Source organism: Calonectris borealis, chromosome 4 (genome assembly GCF_964195595.1).
Source record: "Calonectris borealis chromosome 4, bCalBor7.hap1.2, whole genome shotgun sequence".
NCBI classification, from domain to species: domain Eukaryota; kingdom Metazoa; phylum Chordata; class Aves; order Procellariiformes; family Procellariidae; genus Calonectris; species Calonectris borealis.
In genome coordinates this window covers 76,233,734-76,255,958 of record NC_134315.1, presented here as the reverse complement: position 1 = coordinate 76,255,958, position 22,225 = coordinate 76,233,734, and the positions used below count along the sequence as shown (strand labels likewise).

At 37.2% G+C, this 22,225-nt stretch overlaps 1 protein-coding gene across 3 annotated transcripts in view; it reads left to right on the top strand.

Annotated features, from left to right (window-relative positions):
• HSPA4L (heat shock protein family A (Hsp70) member 4 like) overlaps positions 1-22,225 on the top strand; it is a 26,268-nt gene extending 4,043 nt beyond the window's left edge. The window contains exons 2-20 of one of the 3 annotated variants that reach the window (XM_075150195.1): positions 778-835; positions 2,301-2,441; positions 3,983-4,105; positions 5,610-5,709; positions 7,360-7,493; positions 8,444-8,688; positions 8,775-8,851; positions 10,059-10,210; positions 10,732-10,838; positions 11,255-11,388; positions 12,617-12,819; positions 14,199-14,246; positions 15,402-15,503; positions 16,032-16,169; positions 17,061-17,186; positions 18,369-18,476; positions 19,582-19,701; positions 20,286-20,447; positions 20,898-22,225. In XM_075150195.1, coding sequence (XP_075006296.1) covers positions 778-835; positions 2,301-2,441; positions 3,983-4,105; positions 5,610-5,709; positions 7,360-7,493; positions 8,444-8,688; positions 8,775-8,851; positions 10,059-10,210; positions 10,732-10,838; positions 11,255-11,388; positions 12,617-12,819; positions 14,199-14,246; positions 15,402-15,503; positions 16,032-16,169; positions 17,061-17,186; positions 18,369-18,476; positions 19,582-19,701; positions 20,286-20,447; positions 20,898-21,092 — 2,473 coding nt within the window. In that variant the 3' untranslated portion in view covers positions 21,093-22,225. The remainder of the gene's footprint in view (positions 1-777; positions 836-2,300; positions 2,442-3,982; positions 4,106-5,609; positions 5,710-7,359; positions 7,494-8,443; positions 8,689-8,774; positions 8,852-10,058; positions 10,211-10,731; positions 10,839-11,254; positions 11,389-12,616; positions 12,820-14,198; positions 14,247-15,401; positions 15,504-16,031; positions 16,170-17,060; positions 17,187-18,368; positions 18,477-19,581; positions 19,702-20,285; positions 20,448-20,897) is intronic. The other 2 variants (XM_075150196.1, XM_075150197.1) reach the window with 2 other exon arrangements.

Below are 22,225 nucleotides of genomic sequence, written 5' to 3'. Positions count from 1 at the left end.
CGGTAGTGACTTCCAAAAAAAAAAAGTTCCGAAAGGCAGCAGTGAGGTGGCGAGATGGTGGCTGGGGGCCTGGGGCAGCCTTTGCTAGAGCCAGAGGCGAGGCTGAGAGGGGTGCTCAGTGGTAACCTGAGAAGAAGCAAGCTGCAAGGAGCCATGGACTACTCTAGAGTTTCCCAAGTCCTTGGTGGCTGGGAGCTGTTCCCAGACATCCCCCCTTTTGCCTGTTTGCAGTGTGTACCTGGTAGTCCTCAATCACGGGAAGTGCTCAGCAGTTTGTGGAACTGGGCTGTTCAGCTACCTTGGGTTTAGGTGGGGGTTTTTTATTGTTGTTTTATGATTATTGTTGCTAATGGCTCTTACAGTGTGAATGTGTACTGTCAGACTTCAGGGTTGTTGAGTCAAGAAAACCTGACTGGTAAAGTTCAGGTTTTTAAATTAAACGTCACATGCTTCTTTGGTTATAAGCTGTGACCCAAAAGTGGCTATTAATTCCTTACCTTCATGATAGGATCTGTAGAACACATAAGCTTTTAAAGAATTCCTTAAATGCAATTATTATGAAAACAATTGCGGTTGCTTGAAGTTTCTAAACTAATTTGCAAAGAACAAAATAACTAGAATTCCACTGCAAGTTCTAGTGCTTCATGCAATAATGCTGTTAAATACCACATCCATGTTCTGCTACTTTAATTTTTGTGAGTGTTTTAAAGTACCATGGAAATATTTTATGATGTTTTCTTTTAAAGCTGAATTTCTTTTCTTTCTGTTTTTACTTAGAGCATGTATATCTTTAGGATCCAAGACCCGGGCCATTGGGAATGCAGCAAAGAGCCAGGTAAATGGATCAAACACTCTTTTATTACTTACCTGACTTGTCTCCTGTTGAACTATGGGAAGAAAAGTAATGAATAAACTTGATATTTTTCTGTTTTAAAGTAAATTTTCTACAGTAAGTGTACATTTCACAGTAATAGTTACTGCTTTAACAGTATATTCCCTGTATTAGAATTGAAACAGTATTTCTGCATTGTTTTGTCATTCAGAGTAAAAAATGGGAAGAAACAGAAAACCTTGTTTCTTCCCCAGTAAAAGATTTTTTGTTCCTTGCTTACTCATGACAGCAAGAATAGAGTTCATAATTACATCTCCATTGGGGGTGGGGAGGCATACTGTGCTTATGTTTTAGGAAAGTTGAAACTGAAGTTGAACAATGGAAGCTTGGTATAGATACTGGTTGTTGCTTACAATGTGAAATGAATGCATGTTAGTAATTTGCTGTCTCAATTTGGAACTTTGAACAGAAGCAAAATTTTCTAATCCTCTGTAAATTCTTGCAAGCTAGGAAAACCTTCCTTTGGAAGGAAGACACATAAAAATTCATAATAGCCAGTGTGAATCTACAAATTCAAAATAGATCGGGTCTTACCCTCTTTCTTTGCATCCATGCATCATGTTAGCATGCTGAGGACTTCCTTCCCCTTAGTGTAGAGAGTAGGTAACAGGAAATTTGCCTGGCGGATATAAAGGTAATAGAGCCCACTGGTGGTCCCATGAGCAGTCAGTATATGCAGTGGCTGTATCGCTTTCATTCTGAGAAACTTTACATTTTTTTATCTGAGCTCAACCCCTGAACTTTGCTGTTGAGAAGGTATCCTGTCAGTACTCTTCCCAGCTATTAAGCTTGCTATTTAGACTAGTAAACTAGACTAGTTTATCTTGGGGATTACCCTGGAGTAATTTCTTTTGATAGCTTAAATACTGCGTTTGTTAGGATTTGTTTGTTCTGTTCCTTTCTTTACTTACAAGTCTGTCCTTAAAGTAATTAGGTTGAAATACTGATGAGAGAATAGGTGTGGGGAGGCTTTATGTCCGGATTGGATCTGAATTAGAGGAGAACTTTAAAGGAAGTGAAATGCGTTAATTTGTTGAAGCTTCATTTAAGGTTAATGTAGGTAATAACTTCATTTGTTCCTGCAGACAGCCATTGCAACAATATGTAATATGATCTCAAATATTGCATACTGTATCAGAAAGCTCCTCTAAAATAAAAGGTACAGTGAAAATTGATGGCAGCAAGCTAATGGGTATTAAAGAGGGAAGTAAATTTGAATTTTTTTAGTGGAGACCTCAGATGGAAAAATGAATGCTTCTTTCTCTCCCCCACCCTTTACATTCCGGTAAATGTGTGGGGCTTGACACACAGGTCTTCAATGTGTGCATTAAGCCCAACATAACAAGAGTTCCTTTCTTCTATAGTCTGCATGTCATGGGTAATTAAAAACAAAGGATCTTTTCCACAGATTGTCACAAATGTAAAAAATACGTTACATGGCTTCAAAAAACTGCATGGAAGGCCATTTGAAGATCCTTACATACAAGCTGAAAGGGCCAAACTTCCCTATGAGCTTCAGAAGATGCCGAATGGCTCCGTAGGAGTAAAGGTGAGTTAGAGCTTTGTGTAGAAAGCACAGAATATCTTTAGTGGTAGAGATGAGCACTTTAGACCTTTGTAACTTCACTTCCTGCTTGAATTGACTTATATTTTCCTTAAGAAAACTCTAAATATATTCTTGCTTGTCCTGAAAAGAGATGTCAGGTGATAACCAGTACAATAACACCTTTCATTTTTCACGGAGCCTGCCTTAGCATGGTTTTGCTGCATTTGTCCTTGTAATTAGTTCACTTTAAATGTTCGGGAAGATCTAGAGTACTTGCTCTGTGTTACATACTCATGTCTTTTAATAATAAAGTAGTGTAAAAAAGGTATTGCATTGTCTCCCATACAGGTGCTATAAAATGTTAATAGCTGTCACCCCAAAAAACGTTAAGTTTGTTTCATTCACCTTGAAAAAAATGGACAGTGTCATAAATCTGCTGTTACCAAGAGATGAAGAACATTTTTATTCCCTGCAGTAACATCTGTTCAAGTATCGTACTTTCTCTGAGATGTCTGTGGAGGCTTCTCATCGTCATTAGTTTTCTATAGTCACATTAGTAGCTTTTTACCTTACCTTACTAGATTTAACTCCAAATCACATATAATTACAGTGCGTGATTATTAGTCTTATCTGAGTTTAGGTCTTACAGACATGCAGAGACCAAGTTTCAGGAAAACAAGATAACGCTCTGAAGATGTAATCCAAACAAGTTATTTTTAATTCGCTTCCAAACTAAATGGCTGGAAACTGCTCTTCTTAAAATTCAGGCTTTCTGGCTTTGGTCTCTGAATGTGTCTATCTTTTAGCATTTTAATTTGGATCAGGAGCGCACTTCTGAAGCAAATCTCCCAATCATCCTCACTTAGTGCACTTTGGGTGGTTTCTGGTGGGGCTTTATACCACACAAAGTGAGTTTCTTTTGTTCTGTATACCTGCTCATATCATACTAATTGCCTGTGTAAATACAGCTGCTGCTCGTCTTTCTGGGTTTCCCTGCACAGGAGTGTTTGGGATTGCTAGAGAGATGGCAGCCTGTCAGGAATTCAGGACATAGAACCTCACATGAAGGCTGAAGACTCAGATGTGTTTCCCCAGCAGGGCAGGACTGTTAGAATTGCCTCGTTTGCCCCTTCCCTGCCTCAGGTGCTTGAGTGACCCTTGGGTTTGCACCAAAACTCTTGGGTTTAGCTCATGTTAGGACAAATGTGATTCTATGTTCGTTATGCATTTTCTGTTCTGTTTCTTTAATGAAAAAACCCCAAACAAACAACAAAAATACTGTAGCTTTGTGAATAGCCACTTGAGATAATGCAGGTGCTAAGGTTTCCCACAAAACAATTCTCAGCTAAACGGAACTGGTACGGTTTGTTGTAGGTAGCACAAATCCATAGCATCAATTGATACTTTATTGAGAGTTATTTGTGTCCAGAGTCTGGTGTTAAACTGGGGTCTCATTGCTCAAAATGACAAAAAAATATCCCAAGTTGCACATCTTAGAGGGAAGTTGAAATTATTTATTACAGAATTGCAATTCTCTGTTTCAGGCGAGGTACCTAGATGAAGAGAGACTGTTTGCAATTGAACAGATTACAGGAATGTTATTGGCCAAACTTAAAGAGACTTCAGAAAGTGCTTTGAAGAAACCAGTGGCAGACTGCGTGATTTCAGTAAGTTGTAATATATTTATTGCAATTCTTTCTATAGATAACTTGGAAGTAAGCTAGTACCATTTATGCCATGGTGCCATGGTAAGAGATACAAGTAGTGGATAGAAATCGCATCCCTCCCAAAAATGGGCTTTTATTATAGGTTTTTCCAAATGAGAATACTTTTGGAATCGTGTGGGAGAAGATGGAAAATTTGTTAAATCAAGAGCATGTTTTCAGAAAGAACATACTTCTTAAGCTGATCCAGACTGGCTAACTCCAAGTGCTACGTATAGTAATCCTGATTACTGTAGTTCCTGTTACAAATGGGAACTGTCCTATCTTCCTCAGTTCCAAAGAACCTTCCCAAATTCATGTCAAATTTCTTCGTTGTTACATAGTTGAACACTGTTGGGTTGTAGTGTAGTTGAGAGTTGCCTGAACTTTATGGCTCTGAGTGTCATACTGGCAATTTGAGAAGCCCAAACCACTTTCATTTGTTTGAAAAGGTCTTTTTATTTGGCTGGTTTACTTGCATTGGGTTTTTTTAGCTAGTGTCCTCACCCATGGTGGGGGAGTAGGGTGGGGAGCTTGAAGAGAAGAGGTGAGGTTCCTGATGCAAGGTCCTAAATGTCTGCTTTTCACATTGTCTTTGTTTACCGCTTCACTTCCGCTCTTGCTCTGGTGAGAAGTCTGGGCATGAAGTATTGGGGTTATCCCCTCTCTGTCAGACGGAGACATGGGAACTGGAAAGCTGTATACTTCAGCTGTTAGAAATCTGCTTTGATCTTTTTCCTTGCTTCCTTATGGTATACAAAGACACTTACAGAGAATACTTCCCACACAAACAAGGATTCTTGTAGCTAACAAATGGTAGTGAAAGAAATAGACTATGAATGTAGTTCTATGTCTTAGGCTTGACTGAAGTTGAAGATATGTCAACTGATTGCAGCCAGTTTCTAAATGGGCTCTGATTGTGCTTCGGCTATTTTTGGTGGAACTGAATATTGTAGCGCTGTAAGCTGGCACTGTGGTAAAGGTGATAACTGAAAAATGGATAAAGATTCAGTTGTAACACAGTTTAATTCAGCACTAAGTTTAGTTCCAGTACCACTATAGTACTTCTGCAGTAACTTATTTTGGGGCTCTGTATGAGTATTTGTTGTGTTGACTTTGTGCTGCACAAATGTTTTCAGAAACTGATAATGATTTTAAGATCAAAGACTCATCAGAAGAATATGAGAAAACACTTTCAGGGTTTTTTTTTTTGGTCCTTAAATCTACTTTATTTAAAACAACTCTGAAAGTCACTTCATTTTTGTCATATTTTGAAATTTTAATTAAAATAAGCACTAAAGTTAATTACCTAGCTGTTTACTCAGGCTACCTTATTAATCTGAGGTTAGCTTATAACAGTTTCTTGTGGTATTGAAATTTATAGGGTTGCTTAATGGGCGAGTCTGACTTCTTTAAATTAAAAAGTCCGTATTTCATAATATCCTAAGTAATTATTTTTTGGAAACAGGTACCCAGTTTCTTCACTGATGCTGAGAGAAGGTCTGTAATGGCAGCTGCACAGATCGCAGGATTAAATTGTCTGAAGCTGATGAATGAAACTACAGGAGGTAAAGGGCAGCAACACTTTTTTTTTAAAAATACCCATTCGGGCTATTGAATCTGTGAGGGTGATGACATACTCCTGTTACACAATTAGGAGCTTGGGGAAAAAGCTGTCCAGGCTAGTACTGCCCAGTCCAGCTTGGGAACTGGAAACACAGCAGCTCTTTTGGTGGGGTGGCTTCAGCACTTATGAGACGTTTGGGTTTGCTAACTTGAATACAGAGCCACTTGAAAATAGCTACTCTGCTTCTGAAATAAAGCTGATATCTGTGCTTACCTCTGCTGTACCAGGGAGCTACAGCAGTTGTATCAGGAAGGCCTGAGCTAGGTTCAGAATCTCTTAATGATCCAGCTGGGGTGTGCACCTGACCTAAATTCTCAACTGTGGTATTAAATAATAGTATAGTACAGTATTATCAGATGTAAACTGCAGCTGTCTGAAAGATTACAGTAAATACATTATTTAACATAGGTGTGTAGTGAGGTCTTCTAATTTTCTTTCCAGCTTACTCTAAGATGGGTGTGCTGGAGTAAAAATAAATCTCATGGAAGTATTAGAGAAATACTTTTTTATCATAAGCTAATATTTATTTCAAGTGAAATACATGGAAGGGAAATTTTAAAATGTGTAATCCAAGTATTTTTCATTTTTAACTACTTAATAGGTATGCTTGAAAAGCTGCTTCTAAACAAACTGCATTTTTATGGAGCTTTTTCTGAAAGCAGACTTGCTGATCATACTTAGAAAAAACTTGAACTGTATGACTTTTCAAAATATACAAATCAAGTCAAGCATGAGTCTGTGGGATAATGACAGTTGAAACTTGTGGCAATCCTGTCAGTTGTAGCATTGGCACAACTGTTGTTTCTATAAAGTAATTTGTTTACTGCCCTCCTCTGCTTTTGGTGAATTCTAGGGTAGAGCATAGAAATACGTTACGCTGCTTTTAGAAAGTCTCAACCAACTTTCCAAATGTGTGCTGGTATTGAAATCTTAGATTCATATAAACTAGTCTTCTAAAACTTTTTTTTAATCTCGTGAGCATGCTTGAATTTTGATCTGTACAGTTTCAGAAATTACAATGTTAATTTGGCTACAAGCAGAACTGAAATACAAGGTGATGCTTTAGTAGTGTTAAACCTTCGCTTGACATCTGTTTCCTCCCTTGACAGTGAAATATGTGTTTTCAACATGTTAAATTTCTTTGTGATGAGCTGCTTTATATATGAACAGTAATTCTTAAACAAAAGCAAAAATAACCGATCTGATAAATCCTGGATCTAAAAATTTAAATTTATGATGGCGCATATGCTACTGACTTCAAGTTAGTGCTTTGAAGGTGCACAGCATGCAGTTCTCGTTGAAAAGAGATGTTAGGTTAAACAGAATACTTAAGTGTCAATTACATGAATGAACAGGAGGTAATTTACTAGTAAAACTATAAATCAAACAGAAATGAAAATAAAGAATGTGGCAACTCATAATGGTCTAAAACTTGTGATTCTTTTGTCCCTTATGTTCTATTTGAGCAGAGTAATGGAAGTGTTTAGAAAGAGTGAACATAAGTAGTGTCTTTCTTTTGGTAGTGCTTTTAATGCATGCTTTACGGCTGTATACATCTTTCCCTTAATTTCTGTGGGTTGGTGTTTTTCAGTTGCACTAGCCTATGGAATATACAAGCAAGATCTGCCAGCCTTGGAAGAGAAGCCAAGAAATGTGGTCTTTGTAGATATGGGGCATTCTGCGTATCAGGTTTCAATCTGTGCTTTTAACAAGGGAAAACTGAAGGTACTCTTAAGTCATACAGTAAAATTCCATATTCCTGAAGTATTTAATTGAACAATACTCAAAATACTGTTCTGTGGAAAGATGATTTTTTTTAGAAAGTAAATAAATGTCTATAGCAAATATTTCTGAAATACAAAAACTTTCTGTTATTTTTTTGGCTATTTCAGCAAATCAATTTTTATAAAATGCAGAAATGAAGTATCCCTAAGTGTGTTTTGAAAAGTGCTTGACAATATGCATACTTGTTGTGTCAATACGCACAGTTGTTGTGTCATGTTACATCACTGAAATATTTGCATAATCTCATAGTCTCTGTAGTCTCATAAGCATTGTAGTTGTGCAACTGACCTATCTATGGGAAATTGTTGAACTCCTGGAATTGCTCTATAGTGATTTTTTTTTTTTTTTTCCCTGCCATCCATGACTGTTCAAAATCTAAATTCAGAAGGATATGAAGTAAAACTAACAGTCTTCACTTCTTGATTTGGAGATTTTTGTCTGTGAGCTACTAATGGCTGAATGTTTTTGCAAACTTGTCTTGGTAGCAAAATGTAGTCATCTGAAGTCATATGGAAGATGATAATGAGTTTTTCTGTTTTGAGTAAATGACATGAAACTAGTAATAGCATGACAAAATAGCTATGCTACTCTGCCTTTTCTTTAGTGAGCTAGTAAACTGAGTAGGGGCTGCAGCATGGTAGACAATAGAACGGTAGATGTGATAGTATGTTATTTAGGGAGAGCAGAAACTTAGTAATTGAGGAGTGTTCTTTTTAAGTTGTTCGGTCTGGCAACTGCATAGAAGATGGTGAGAAAACCACAAAGAATTTTCCCATATCAAACCTGTTTTTAAAGGTGCTAACTTATAAAACTAGTCTGTATGAAAGCTATCCCTGTATCTAAAACATTGTATAATAACTTTTAATCTTTGTTCTTTCACTTCTGTGCAGGTCTTGGCTACTACCTTTGACCCTTTCATAGGTGGCAGGAATTTTGATGAGGCTTTGGTAGACTACTTCTCTGAAGAATTTAGGACAAAATACAAACTGAATGTAAAAGAGAATCCCCGAGCGCTGCTACGATTGTATCAGGAATGTGAAAAACTAAAGAAGCTTATGAGTGCAAATGCTTCTGACCTTCCACTCAACATTGAGTGCTTCATGAATGACCTTGACGTCTCCAGTAAGATGAACAGGTACTGTGCATTATTTTCACTGAAGTGCAGTGAAGTGTGGTCTTTAAGCTGTCTTGTAATGTGAAGCACTTTCCCTGTTCCTGCAGAGCTCAGTTTGAGCAGTTGTGTGCTGCCCTTCTGTCCAGAGTGGAACCTCCTCTAAGAGCAGCCATGGATCAAGCTAGTAAGTAGGAGTTAATTTAGATGCCGCTTTTGGTTCAGAAAGTAACTAGTAATCCGTTATCCTAGATCTCTTTAATGATTATCTTTTTAATATATTTTTGTATTTATTAGAATTGCAAAGCTAAGTACTGAAAAGTTAAATGTAAGTTCCATTCATATGCTTGTCATGTATGCATGATCTCATTCCTGCCTCATTTAGTGCACATATCACTCTGCAACCTTGGTTTATTGACCCTCATTCACCCTGTGTAATGGAAAAGGTTGGCGCTCTGAAAGATTATTTTATTTAAAAATACAAAACAACCAAACCAAAACCATGATGGGAGAAACTATTATTCTTTACTACAACTGTCTGGCCAGCCTGTTCCATATGTGATACATACATGTCCTCACTGACCTGAGAATTTGGCAGTATATTCTTGAAATAAATTATCTGAAGCATGTGCAAATAACAATTTTTTTTTTTTTTTTTTTTTGCCTAATGTAGTATAAAGGAGAGAATTGGACTTTCACAGGGAAAGGTTTTACCCCCAATTCCAGTATCTTAAGCTAAAAGAAAGGGAAGAATAATGCTTATTTTGTGACTTGGCTAGATAGCTAATACAGGAAGTAAGAACCTGAATAACTGCTGAGCAGAGCTGTTCAAGGACTGACAGTTGTTTGAGATCATTTTATACGTGTATCTTGAATTCAGAATTAACAAGTTACCCTGCAAGCACAGTCTACTATTTATTATATATTTTTAGTTAAGTGTTTTGCTTTTCTTTATTGGCAACCAAAATTGAACCAAACATAAAATGAGGTATATTTGGGTTTCATTTTGTTCTTGTTTGGGAGAGGTGAGGTATTGTCCAGTAGTGCAAGGCTGCCAAAGAAAACCCAATTACACACGCTGAGTTTGTGCACACCAGAAAGGGGATGCACATGGACAATGCATTTTAAAGAACAGCTGTCCTCATTGATGCTTGGCTTCTGCATTTTCCAGGATTATGCAACTAGAAAACTTTGTAGCCTGCAGGAGGGACAAAGGGTTTGAATAGGGCACATCATGACAAATCTGGTTTTAAAGATCTTGTTGGCCGTTGAATATATTCAGTGCTTGTCATAGTGTCTAGATAAAAAGACAACTCTATCTTTTTTTTTGGCTGTCCAAAGACAGCTTTTTGATATCTTGATGATAACTTAAGGCCATGCACTCTCTTTTCTAGAACTTCAGCGTGAAGATATCTACAGTATAGAAATAGTAGGTGGGGCTACTAGAATTCCAGCAGTGAAGGAACAGATCTCTAACTTTTTCTGTAAAGAGATAAGCACCACGCTAAATGCTGATGAAGCTGTTGCAAGAGGCTGTGCCTTGCAGGTATAGTTATTGAAATTAAACTTCGGTATTGCTTCTTTAACACCATGTACTAACGAAATACAACTAACCAAAAGCAAAAGATACTATAGCTGAAACAACATGTAGTCTTACTTGTTCTTTCAACGGTTGGTGACAGTGACCATGTCAGAAATGATTGTATTACATTTGGTAATTTGCTGCTGTGTCATATGAGAAGGATGGTCTTGTCAGAGACCTGTTAAATTTGATGACCCAAATTGCACTGTTCCGCTTCTGTGTAGTCACTCAGAAGCTTTGCTGGATATCTTCACTGACAATCACTGGGGAAGCAGCATCTGTTACTATTACTTTAATTTAGTTAAGTCTTTAGTTCAGTTAACTTTCTACCAAGCATAGGAAGTTTCTGTTAAAAATTCTGCAATAAGCAGGACCTCCATGTGACCTATATGGATTGTAGCCTTTTTGCACTTAGGTATTAATTATTGTACTTGCTATTTATTTGACTACATGGATGTAATAAAATTTTGGTCTTTGTTTTCTAGTGTGCAATTCTTTCCCCAGCTTTTAAAGTGCGTGAATTTTCCATCACAGATGTCGTTCCTTATTCTGTAACGTTAAGATGGAAATCATCTTATGAAGAAGGGACAGGGTAAGTTGTATGGTGCCTACTAAAAAGTGTGTGTTTGTGTATATAAAGAAAGATGTTGAGGTATGGAAAAGAGCAGGCCTCGGGCTTTGAAGCTGTCATCACTTGAACAGTTTTAATTTTCTTTTTTTTTGCTTTATACCTCTGGATTTCCCATTACTGCTTAATGATTGGAAATACATTTAATGAAAAAATGTTGGTGTGAAGTTGCGTAATTTTTGAGAAGTGTGACATAGAATGCATAGTCCAGCTTTGAGACCTACAGGCTTTTGAACCTGCAACTCTTGTCATAAACCGACTTAAGCTAAATTATTTAGCTGCTTGGTTAGCACAGCTGCTGATCATTAACATACCTTGTTTTTGATTATGCATTGTGTATGCTCAGTGGTTTAACCTTACTTAATATTTTACTGCTCTAGGGAGTGTGAAGTCTTCAGTAAGAACCATGCTGCTCCATTCTCAAAAGTAATTACTTTTCACAAGAAAGAGCCTTTTGACCTGGAAGCTTACTATACCCATCCGCATGAAGTGCCTTATCCTGATTCCAGAATAGGTAAGGACATGTGAATAAAAACCCCATACCCAACTCCTGTTGATAATGGGAGAAGTGGTTCTCCTTTTTTTAAGATATGTTACTTCCATATTTCCTTTCCTAGACAGGAAAGCCTAGGTTCTTTAGAAAGGCTCAGCACAGTCGTCGTGGTTTAGATGCAGTTATCAAACAGCATTGACACCTTTTGGCAGTCCGTAAAAAAATTTACTTCCTTCATTTTATCTGTCTTCACTGTTTCTGAATGCTTTAAAAAAAGTAGGTACTAAGAGTTTAGTGCTCTATTGTCTGGTTCTTTCAACCTCTATAAAATGGATAAGGATCTTACGTGCCCGCCAGCCTGGATTTTTCAGAGAAATGAGATCAAAGGACCTGTGAGCACTAGACAGTTCTCTCTCCAGACAAGTATCTGTCATGGCTCTTTCTGTTAATCTGAGAACATACAAGATAGGCATTTCCTGAACTTAGGCATCTGTAGTAGAGTCCAAAGTATTAGATGGTATGAGTAAGTGTCCTGGTAGCTAATACTACCTTACTTGCAGTTACTAGTAGGCTCCTCAGGGTCTTTAAACTTAAAGTCACAATTTTATTTACCAGTTTACGAATCGGATATAAACTTGGTGCTACCTATTTAGCTGTCTATGCAGGAAGTCTGTCATCTTTAGGAAGGAACATTCTCCTTTACATGTGCACAGTCTGCATCATTTATACTCCAGTTTCCAGTGTTGCAAAATAAAGTATCGACCTCACTGCTTCCAGAAGCCTTGATAAGCACTGTTCATTCTCCAGAATGTGTAGTGCATCCATGTTACCAAATTCAAATAGAATCTTTTATCTCTGTTAACATTTTATTTCTCAGTGCAAAGTTTGAGTTATGTGGACGAAAAACTATTCGGGATGAATCAGAGTAATTTCTCTAGTGTGATGGTTAGAGAAGCTAACAGAGAAGTAGAACACCTAATGAAGTGTTATCTTGACTTTTTTATGAACTATAGATAAAGCAAAAACATACTAATTATCAGTCAACTGATGATAATTGGGGAACCAAGTTTTAGCTTACCTAGCTGCGGCTTACATTGTACAATTGACAGCTAAGTAGGAAGTTTCCAAATAGTTTATTTAAGTTGCATGAAGTTGCTATTTAAATTAACACCCTTCAAGGAACGTTTTTTTTTTTTCCTCTTTTGCTATTTTTTGGAACAACAATTAAAACCATCTTTGTTTTTTCAAGGGCGTTTCACTATTCAAAATGTTGGTCCCCAACATGACGGCGACAATTCCAAAGTGAAGGTTAAAGTGCGCGTCAATATTCATGGCCTTTTCAGTGTGGCTAATGCTTCTATAATAGAGAAGCAGAACGTAGAGGGAGATCACAATGACACACCTATGGACACTGAATCATCAAGTAAGAACCAAGGCAGAGATGATGAGCTGGTATGTAAACCTGTAAATACCTTCACTCCTTGTAATTCTGACAAGAGAGCCAATAATTAGAGATTAAATCATAGTGTATAGCTTTTGACAATTACTACTTCTCCACCCTTAAATTATTTCTTCAGTTATGTAACACATTTCTTCATGTTTGTTGTTAAAGTACTGGTGACATGTGGCACTACGAAAGCAAAAAAAGAATGTAAAACCAGATTCCAAAGAAAAAAAGTAACTCTTCATTGTTCTTTACCATCTCTCTACTAGTCTTAGCATTATCTAGGGTTGCTATCAAATGGCAGCATATTTAATGAGATCTGTTGACAAATGAATTCTAAAGGGTTGTTTTTCCTCAAGTACTACATTCTCATTGAGTAAAAAATAGGGTATTTCTTTATATATGGAAAACTTGTTCTTCATAAACATTCTTTCACTAAGGGCACTTCTTTATGTACTTCAGTACTGGTAGTTCTTACAAACTGGCTTGTAAGCCCATAGGGGAAAACTACTGGAAATCAATGTGCAACAGCTTTGTCACTAATACTGAGAAATTAACAAAATTATGTTCTCTCATTCTAGTGCAAGGAGGATCAACTTTCTTGATAGTGCACTGCATACTGGAAGTAATCACTGAGAGTAGTGAGGGGCAGCTATTACGTTTGACACTGTAGAGCTGAGGACTGGGTGCCAGGGAGCGCTTTGCAGCTGGGTACGGCACACCAGCAGTGGCCTTCTACAGCTTGGGATTTTGGTTATGTCACAGCTCACAGGGGAGAGAGATGATAGCATAGAGAAAAAGAGGATAAAGCAGTGGGCAAGCTGCTGCTTCACACTCCTGTCCTCTGAGATTACAAAGTGCTCTGCAGTGACCAGTCTCACAGGCTGTCAGGCATACTGAGGGAGGGTTTCCTTAGGGAGTAAGGTTGGACAGAAAGCAAACACTTGGCAGCTTTATTTAGAGGAAGGAAGGGGCGAATGCATTTCCTATCACTATCTTTTAAAATTTGTCCTTGGTAGCTTTTCCCACTTTAGTTGAATATACAACAGGAATTAGAACAAGTGGTTACACAATTAGCATTACATAACTGATATAAGCAACTCCTTAAATATTTTATTGCTTTCCAGGAATTTGAGCATATTTGAAATGCCAAACATGATGCAGTTCCTTGTGGACAAGTGCTCTGCATCTGATGTTTGTATACGAGCGAAAAACGGTTGAAGGTGACATAGCTGGCATTTAGTGAGATAGGCGTACTGCATGTGGAGGTTGCGAAGATGAGTACACTGTGTTCAGTACAAGAGTAACCATTTCCATCCTCAGGCTTTCAATCTGTAGTACTTCCATTCATCTAACACATCTTCTGTTTTACAATGGTGCTTGTCAGCAATTACCTTTCATTATTGAGGATGATACCCTCGACTCTGAGGAGGAGGTTTGTGGTGTATATATTATTTTCCCCCTCTAGCTTTTCTGTGTAAGCAAAACAGTTCCTTCCAGTTTTTGCCTTTTCTGTGTGAACAGTAAGAACAATAAATGAGGATTTTCTTTTTCTACTCTGAAGTGACAAAACGTAAATTTGGTAAAAGTAGCCTTCTTGTTTTCAACTTTTATCATTAAAAACTTGCTGAATCAATTAACATAGCTAAACTGCAACATATGCACCTGTGCTAGAGTTTGAAATCCTTAAATAACTTTTTCTTGTATTTTGCAGAACTAACAGTAAATTATTTTACCTGCATATGTAGTTGGTGAATCCAGGAACCTTAATTCCTTGTAATGGAAGTAATCTTAGACCTTTCAGACCTCTGCTACAGCTTGTTACTTATTGATGCTCTGGATGTCCAAGTATAGGAGTCATCCTGAAAACTTTAGACTTACCCATTACTATGTTATTAAAGTTTTTTGCAATGGTAACACGGAATTGTATTACTTAAACTAAATCAAGTGATCAGCACTAGTAATTAGTGATGTCTTTAAGAGCCTTAAATTGAGAATAAGGCGTAGGCGAACTACAGAGAAATTTCAGTGAAACTTTCTTAATTTCGGGTAGCAGGGGGGGAAGAGAGTTGGTCATGTGCTCCAAGAGGCTACTACGGGAACTAATTTTTATGGTCTTATGAGACAGATGCAGGTAACAATTACAATTACTAAATTACTTCCACTTGGGATTACAAACACTTGTTAGGTGAAAAATGATACGAGGTCGAAGTTCTGGCTGTTCCATAGAGAACCTATTGTTATTGCCTGTGTTGGTGGTGTGTTTCTAGAATGTTCTTTGCATACGTTTTATATGTATTTATTTCTAATTTAAAATGGAGTATTCACAGGGCTTAGTGTACCCCTTTAACAGGGGACAGATGGCAATATCATAATTATTTCAAGGGGGACAGGCAAAATAGAATTTCCATTTAATTTGAGAAAGATACGAATACTAGTAGTATATCAAAATGCCTGTTTAAACATGGTGAATCAAAAATTCTTAAGATTGATTCTTAAGTCCTTATAGTATCTGTGATCTGCTGTAATTGACATCAGTCTTAAATCGTACGGCAAACGTTTGCATTCAGTTATGTAACTCTTTTTCTAGGATAAAATGCAGGTTGATCAAGATGAAGGTATTCAGAAAAGCCAAGCTGAACAACAGAACCAAGCAGATGAGGAAACTGAAAATGCAGGAAATGAAGCAAAAGTTGGTATTCAGTATTGATAAGGAAATGTAATGTTGCTTCCCTTAGATTTCTGCCTCCCCCCTTCTCAAATTCATTTATCTTGCATGATAATGGGACTGTATTTAGTTGCAGACATGGTACTGTATTTAGAGGAGTACAGCTGTATTGAAATGGTTAAGTTAGGAATCCTACCTTAGCACTTGCATTTTCAATGTCGCATATGATTAAGACTTTGAAGTAATGTAGTTTTATAGTGAAGAGGGAATCTAGGGAAACTTAGGAAGCATTATGAGGAAGAATATGCGGTGCCCTTAGCTTCTGAACAGGTTTTCTCAATAGTTCTTCTCATTATGTTTAAAGAAATTAAATTCCACCAGTTTGGTTCAAAACTAAGGTAGTGGTGATTCTGCATAGCAGAGGAATAATTAGGTGCTTCATTTACATATGAATAATTTGTAGCTGTCGTACTAGTTTCGTCTCTCTTTTTTGAGCGTAAATGTAATATTTCTATTCTTGAAAATTTCTTAATAGTGTAAATCTTTTTACAGATTGCCTCTGGAGACAAGCAAGATCATCCAGCCCAACCAAAGGCTAAAGCAAAAGTTAAGAGTATTGATCTACCAATACAGGCAAGCCTCTATAGACAACTGGGACAAGATCTTATCAATTGTTATATAGAAAATGAGGTAAGCAGCATAAACAGATGACCACTCAAATTAATGTCACTGTAAATAATTATCCAGAAGGTATTTGCAACCATAAACTTACTATCTCATTTAGAATTCCTTGGGGGTTTGTCCTTAATTGTAAAAGGTTTTGGTTTGTTGGGGTTTTTGGAGAAATTAAACAGTTTCACTAGACTTAACTACCCAGATGTCCGAGTCTGACCTATTAGCCTGTCATTACCCGAAGTATCAATTCTGTTCTAAGCAGGAAATGCCTAGAATTGCCAGTAAAGGCTGCACAGTGTGTTACAGGAATGCTCATTGTTGTTGACTGACCTGATATGGTCAGGAGTAGCACTTGCATGGGTTTTTTTCGTGCTTTACAGAAGCTATGTCCTTAATTATATCGCATTTTTGCCCTTCAAGTCCTACATCAGCAGGGAAGTATTACAACATGTAGAAAACTTCCCTTCCAGAGGATCCTTCCTGAACTTTCCAGGTATCATGTCTGTGAAGATCCTACCAGTGTTAAGTTCCTCTCTGAAAGATAGGCAGTCTGAAGAATAAAATATGAAATAATGTTTATAAGGCAGAATGATTCCTAGTGACTTCCAAACCAGAGTCAAGACTTGTCTTTACTTTTAGTCCTGTCTGTGGTGGTCAGATCATAATTGATATCTGATCCATTTATGTTACGAAGCACTTGCCAAACAGCTTCCAAATACAAACTCATTTTCCCCCCGTTCCAGTTCTGCCTGCAGTGAAGGTGACTTACACAAAGGCGAAAATTTTAATCCGTAATTATGAACTATCAGGCTTCTGCAAAGTTCTGTGGTACAGTTTCAAGAGAGTAATCATTCAGCTTGAGACTTGAAATGCTTTTAGTTTTAAATAAGCTTTTCTCCACTCTAGGGGAAGATGATGATGCAAGACAAGCTTGAGAAAGAACGAAATGATGCTAAGAATGCTGTTGAAGAATATGTGTATGATTTCAGAGACAAACTGTGTGGAGTCTTTGAGAAATTCATCACTGAAGAAGTAAGACTTGCCTATGTGTTTCAGCTGTTGGAGAAAATTCCTTTGTGTTTATAAGTTTTGAGTGTGGGTTATGTAGAGGCTGCAGGGGTCTCTTGGACTTGTTTCAGAATATGAAATGGATTAACTTTACAGAAGTGAAGTTCAAACTACACTTACACCTGACATCCGACACGCAAGCGTGCAGAGTTCTTTACTGTCTGAGAAGTTTCTCAGTGGTAAGGAAAGATTTGGGATGCAGGTGGGTGGAAAACAAAAATCCTATGGTGGGAACAGGAGAGGAGGACAGATCACCACAAGCTTCTACATGGTGTGAGTGGGAACGAATAAAATGAAAATGAGCAGAAATGGACTGTCTGTAGCTCTGTGTTTGTCTAATTTCATGAACTTAGAAACATGATTCTTTCCCCACTTAAAAGTCCAAGTAAAGGTGATAAAGCAAGCTGTACACTGGGCTTCTGCAAAAGCAGCAGTGAAAGAACATTTGTGCAATAATCATTTCTCTGTAACAGCCATCTAAATAAAAGTGGCTGGTACACAAGCAACCAGTTGTTGAAACAACAAATGTCCAGCAGCAGTTCTAAGGTCTGGTCTCTGGATTACCTGGTCATCAACTCAGCAACGCAGTACAGACGCCTTTCCAGTATAAACTCAAGGGTGTGAGGCTTTTTTCCCATACCAATTTCAAAACAACCTCTTACATAAGTTATGGGGATAGATAAGATCTTTATTTCTAAATAACTAAAGAGAAAATCTTTGTTTATAGCCAGTAGAGTCCAATTAAAACAATTTTAACTTCAGCTATATGTATAGTGGTCCAAATTTGTCTGTTCTTCCGTCCTGCTATCAGAGAACCTGAGAAGCAGAACTTCCCATGTAAAGATGATATGCAAGAATGTTAAGAGATGCATCTGCTTCCTTATAAAATCAATCCTGAAGCTATGTAACTCCCATAAACTTCGCCTGCAAATCAGATTAGTAGGGCTGTCCTGCCTCTCTTATCATTCTGTAAAATCTTGGCTTTGAAGTCTGCTAATTACCGTTTTCCTTCACTATCACTTTGAATATTTTAAGCTGATGAAACAGTCTTTTTTGAGTAGGGGGGTTTCTTTTGTGTGCTGGGGGGAGAAGTCTCATTTGTCATGTTCCCTTCTGAACCTAGAGTATCCCTAACTTGCTTCCTAGGATTCAAACAAGTTGACCTTGATGTTGGAGGACACAGAAAACTGGCTTTATGAAGATGGAGAGGACCAGCCAAAACAAGTATACATGGATAAGCTTCAGGAATTAAGAGTAAGGTTTTAAGACACTTCCTAGAAAAATTGTTTGCGCGTTTGGGGGTGGGAGCATTTATATAAATATATATGGCTAAGTAAGCAAAGCTCTTTTAATGAGGGATGTGTGTGTGCGTACCCATATGTGAGTTTTGTAAATCCATTAACTTTTAACTATGGACATTAAGGTTGTATCTGGATGTAGTTTAGTTACAAAATGAACGTAATATTTAGAACTAGAAATACAGTTTGTTTTAATGTCAGTTGTGCTCCTAACTTGAAAACAGTCAAAGTGAAGCAGACTGTCACTAGTGACGATAAAATTAATTGCTGTCGGAATTTTCTGTCAGTCTTGTTACAATCTGAAAGAGGCTTTTGAGTAGTTCAGCTGCTCTCCCAGGTATTCAGAATTACACCCCAGAATAGATGCTCTGGTTTTCCTGTTTTCAGTGGTCTTCTATAGCTGTCTCATAACACTGAATTTTTGGTCTAATATCTAATGATGAAGGCTGAAGAGTGCTTTAACGGTAGCTTCCACTGTATCATTTGATTAGTAGTGGCAAAAAAACGTTAAATACTTCAGATTTTAATAATCTTGTGGAAAAATGCGAATTCTGATGAATGCTAGCTACTCTGTGTGTAGTAGGTTTGTCTCTAGCTCTTGGGCTGCAACTGTTTTCTCTCAAGTCAGATTTCCTTTGGGGGAGGGATAACTGATGGAAACAGCAGTGTAGATCCTGGCAACTGCCTTCTTGCCTGGATATCATTATTCAAGAGAAGGAAAAAACAGACAATGGATAAAACTAGAAGTTTTCAGACTAACTACTTTAAAATTACACCATCCATGTAAATCCTGCCTTGTTTCTCTTTTGAATGCATTGTTCCAAATGCTCTTTTCACTGAAAATAACTGCAAAATACTAAGCCTAATAAGGACAGGCACTACTTCTGTGTTTAAACTTCTGGGCTTGTTTTTGTTGCCCTAAAGCAAAATGTAAAGATAAAGCTCTTGAATGAGTGAGAAAAGGAGTTAAAGGCAGCCCTTCTTCCAATGCTGCGTTTTATTCTTAGACCAGACTAAAGTAAACTTGTATTTTGTCAAGATCTTTGTGCTTATGTTTCCAGAAATTTGGACAGCCTATTCAGGAAAGATACATGGAACATGAAGAGAGACCAAAAGTTTTAAATGAACTGGGAAAGAAGATTCAGCTCCTTATGAAAGCAGTAGAAGCATACAAAAATAAGGTACAAGCAAATTATTTAGAGAATGAACTATTATGGGTGTTTGAGTTCAGCTGTAGAGTTTTTTGTGTTTTTTTAAAAAGAAATCCTATAGGATTATCTGTTAGGCTGCTTTAAAATGGCTGTTGTGCCTTTGCTCCTGAGAACTTTTAAAACTGTTTGGGATCGCTAGCAAAAATGTTTTTTTCATGAGAATGCAAATTAAACATAGTCACGTTTTTTTATGGTGACTTGTACCACTTGAAATGGATCTGTCAAGTTACGGCTGTTATCATTGTTTCTATAATTTACAAGACTCTCTGTTGGGGTTAGTTAATCAAACTACAGTAAATCTCAGGTGCTTTTTTTTCTTGCAACTTCATTACTAACCTGCACTTCAGCAGTGCGCACTTAAGATCAAAATTTCAAATGACTAAAAATAGTGTTCTGTCTGTGTTGTTCTAAAGTCATCCTTCATACTAAACATTTGTTAAAAACTATTTCTATCAGGTTGTAGCAATGTTATCCTATTTTATTATGTGTCCATGAAACTCTTAATTGGGTGAGAAGCATATATAAATTGATGATATAAATATCTCTCTCCTTAGGACGAAAAATATGATCACCTAGATCCTGCTGAGATGGAAAAAGTTGAAAAATACATTAGTGAGGCTATGAATTGGTTGAACAGCAAAATGAATGCCCAGAACAAACTAAGCCTAACTCAGGATCCAGTTGTCAAAGTGGCAGAAATACTGACAAAATCTAAGGTAAAAAAAAAAATTTTGTACTTGTTGCATTTTAATAATTTTTTCTTTAACAAAATTTTGGCCTCCGTGTTGAGCTAGAATATTACATCTGCAGAGATTTTAAAGCTATGAAAAGATCCGTACAGAGGGAGCAGTAGTTTTATTCTTCTTCAGTTCTGGCTCTTGATTTACAGCAGTACCTCTGCGTAAGCCTTTTTAAAATATCCCGAGTTACCCAAGCACCAGGCTTGCCAGAAAATGGATTACCACATAACCTTCTAACAGATCGGAAGCTCTTTAGCTAGTGAAAGGTTTTATTTTAAGTTTCTAGACTTGATGGAATTGAAAAGTCTAGTCCTTGAAACTTAAATTCCAGGTCATTATGAACCAGAAACATATTTGAGACATTCTAGTTTAATGCAGTTAGTGTGCCAGCAAATGAACTTGCTCTCTCACTTCTGTTACAACTAGGAATTGGATAGCTTCTGTAATCCCATTATATACAAGCCCAAACCGAAGATAGAACCTCCCAATGATGGGCAGTCAAAAGCTAATGGTGAACACAATGGACCAGTGAACGGACAGAGCGGTACTGAAACAAAACCTGAACCAGCGAAGGACAATTCTCAGCAGACCAAACCACCTGGAGAAATGGAAGTGGACTAAATCTTGCATTTCTTTTACTTAATTAAAATAGTGCAAGTAACCACAGGGTCCATTCTTTTTGTCTGGTACACACCTCAGATGTTCAGTTATTCTTAGCCAACCTTCTGTCATTTGTTGCTGAGTAGTTTTGAAAGTGTTTTATATTAAGTACACCTCTGATGTTCATTTCCACTGATGCTGCTTATGTGGAGCTTTAGCCAAATGTAGATTGTATAAGTCAGTTTAAGCTTTCCCAATATATTTTATATCAAACATACAGAATTGATATATAAATGGCAACAATCTACCTTATTTAAAGCTTTTATTGTGGATAAACCTCAGCTCCTTTATTCAGGAAAGGATACTGTATTGCACTACTGATGCTCAAGTGTAGATCTAATTGCATCTTTATTTTGGAAAAATATTGGAATTGAAGTGGCAAAACTTGTCACTTGAAGCACTGACCTTTTCTAGTTATTGTATTGTTATAATTTAAATATTAAAATAGAGGTTAGTTGGCATACTAGTCCATCTTGTTGATGTACCATGAGAATTGTATGGTCTTTTTCATATAAACTGAATAATACAAGCTTAAACATTTTTTAGATTCCCATACCACTAACAATCTTAGTTACAAAATGCTAGCATAATGGCTCTGCCATGTGCTGAAGTTAAGTGAATGGTCTCAGTGCACATCGCTGTACATAACGTACTGCGCTTATGATAGGCTGATGCTAATGATAATAGTATGAAGGGGTAGAAGATACAAGGACTGTTGCTGTCTTATACAAGGACAATAGCTGTCTTACTGCATAAGTTACTTTTTCCACTTTTGTTTTGAATGAAACCTACATCTTGATCACACCTTGTGCTGGGGAGGAGAAACAACAGAAACTGCACTGTGCAAGCTGGATATTAGCACCCTGATTTTGAGGTTGCCTAAATGCTGTTTCTTGCTGACTTGAAAGACATACTGAGAGCTTATTTAAGCCTCGGTACTCAGCACGTAAACCTTTTGGTCAAGGCTCTAAACAAAAGAGCTTACAAACTGGATATTATTACCCCAAAGATGGAATCTACTTGATGAACTCGCATAGCTTACCAGTTATCTTTGGTCATTTAGTTGATCTAATGAAAGTGTCTATAATGTATTA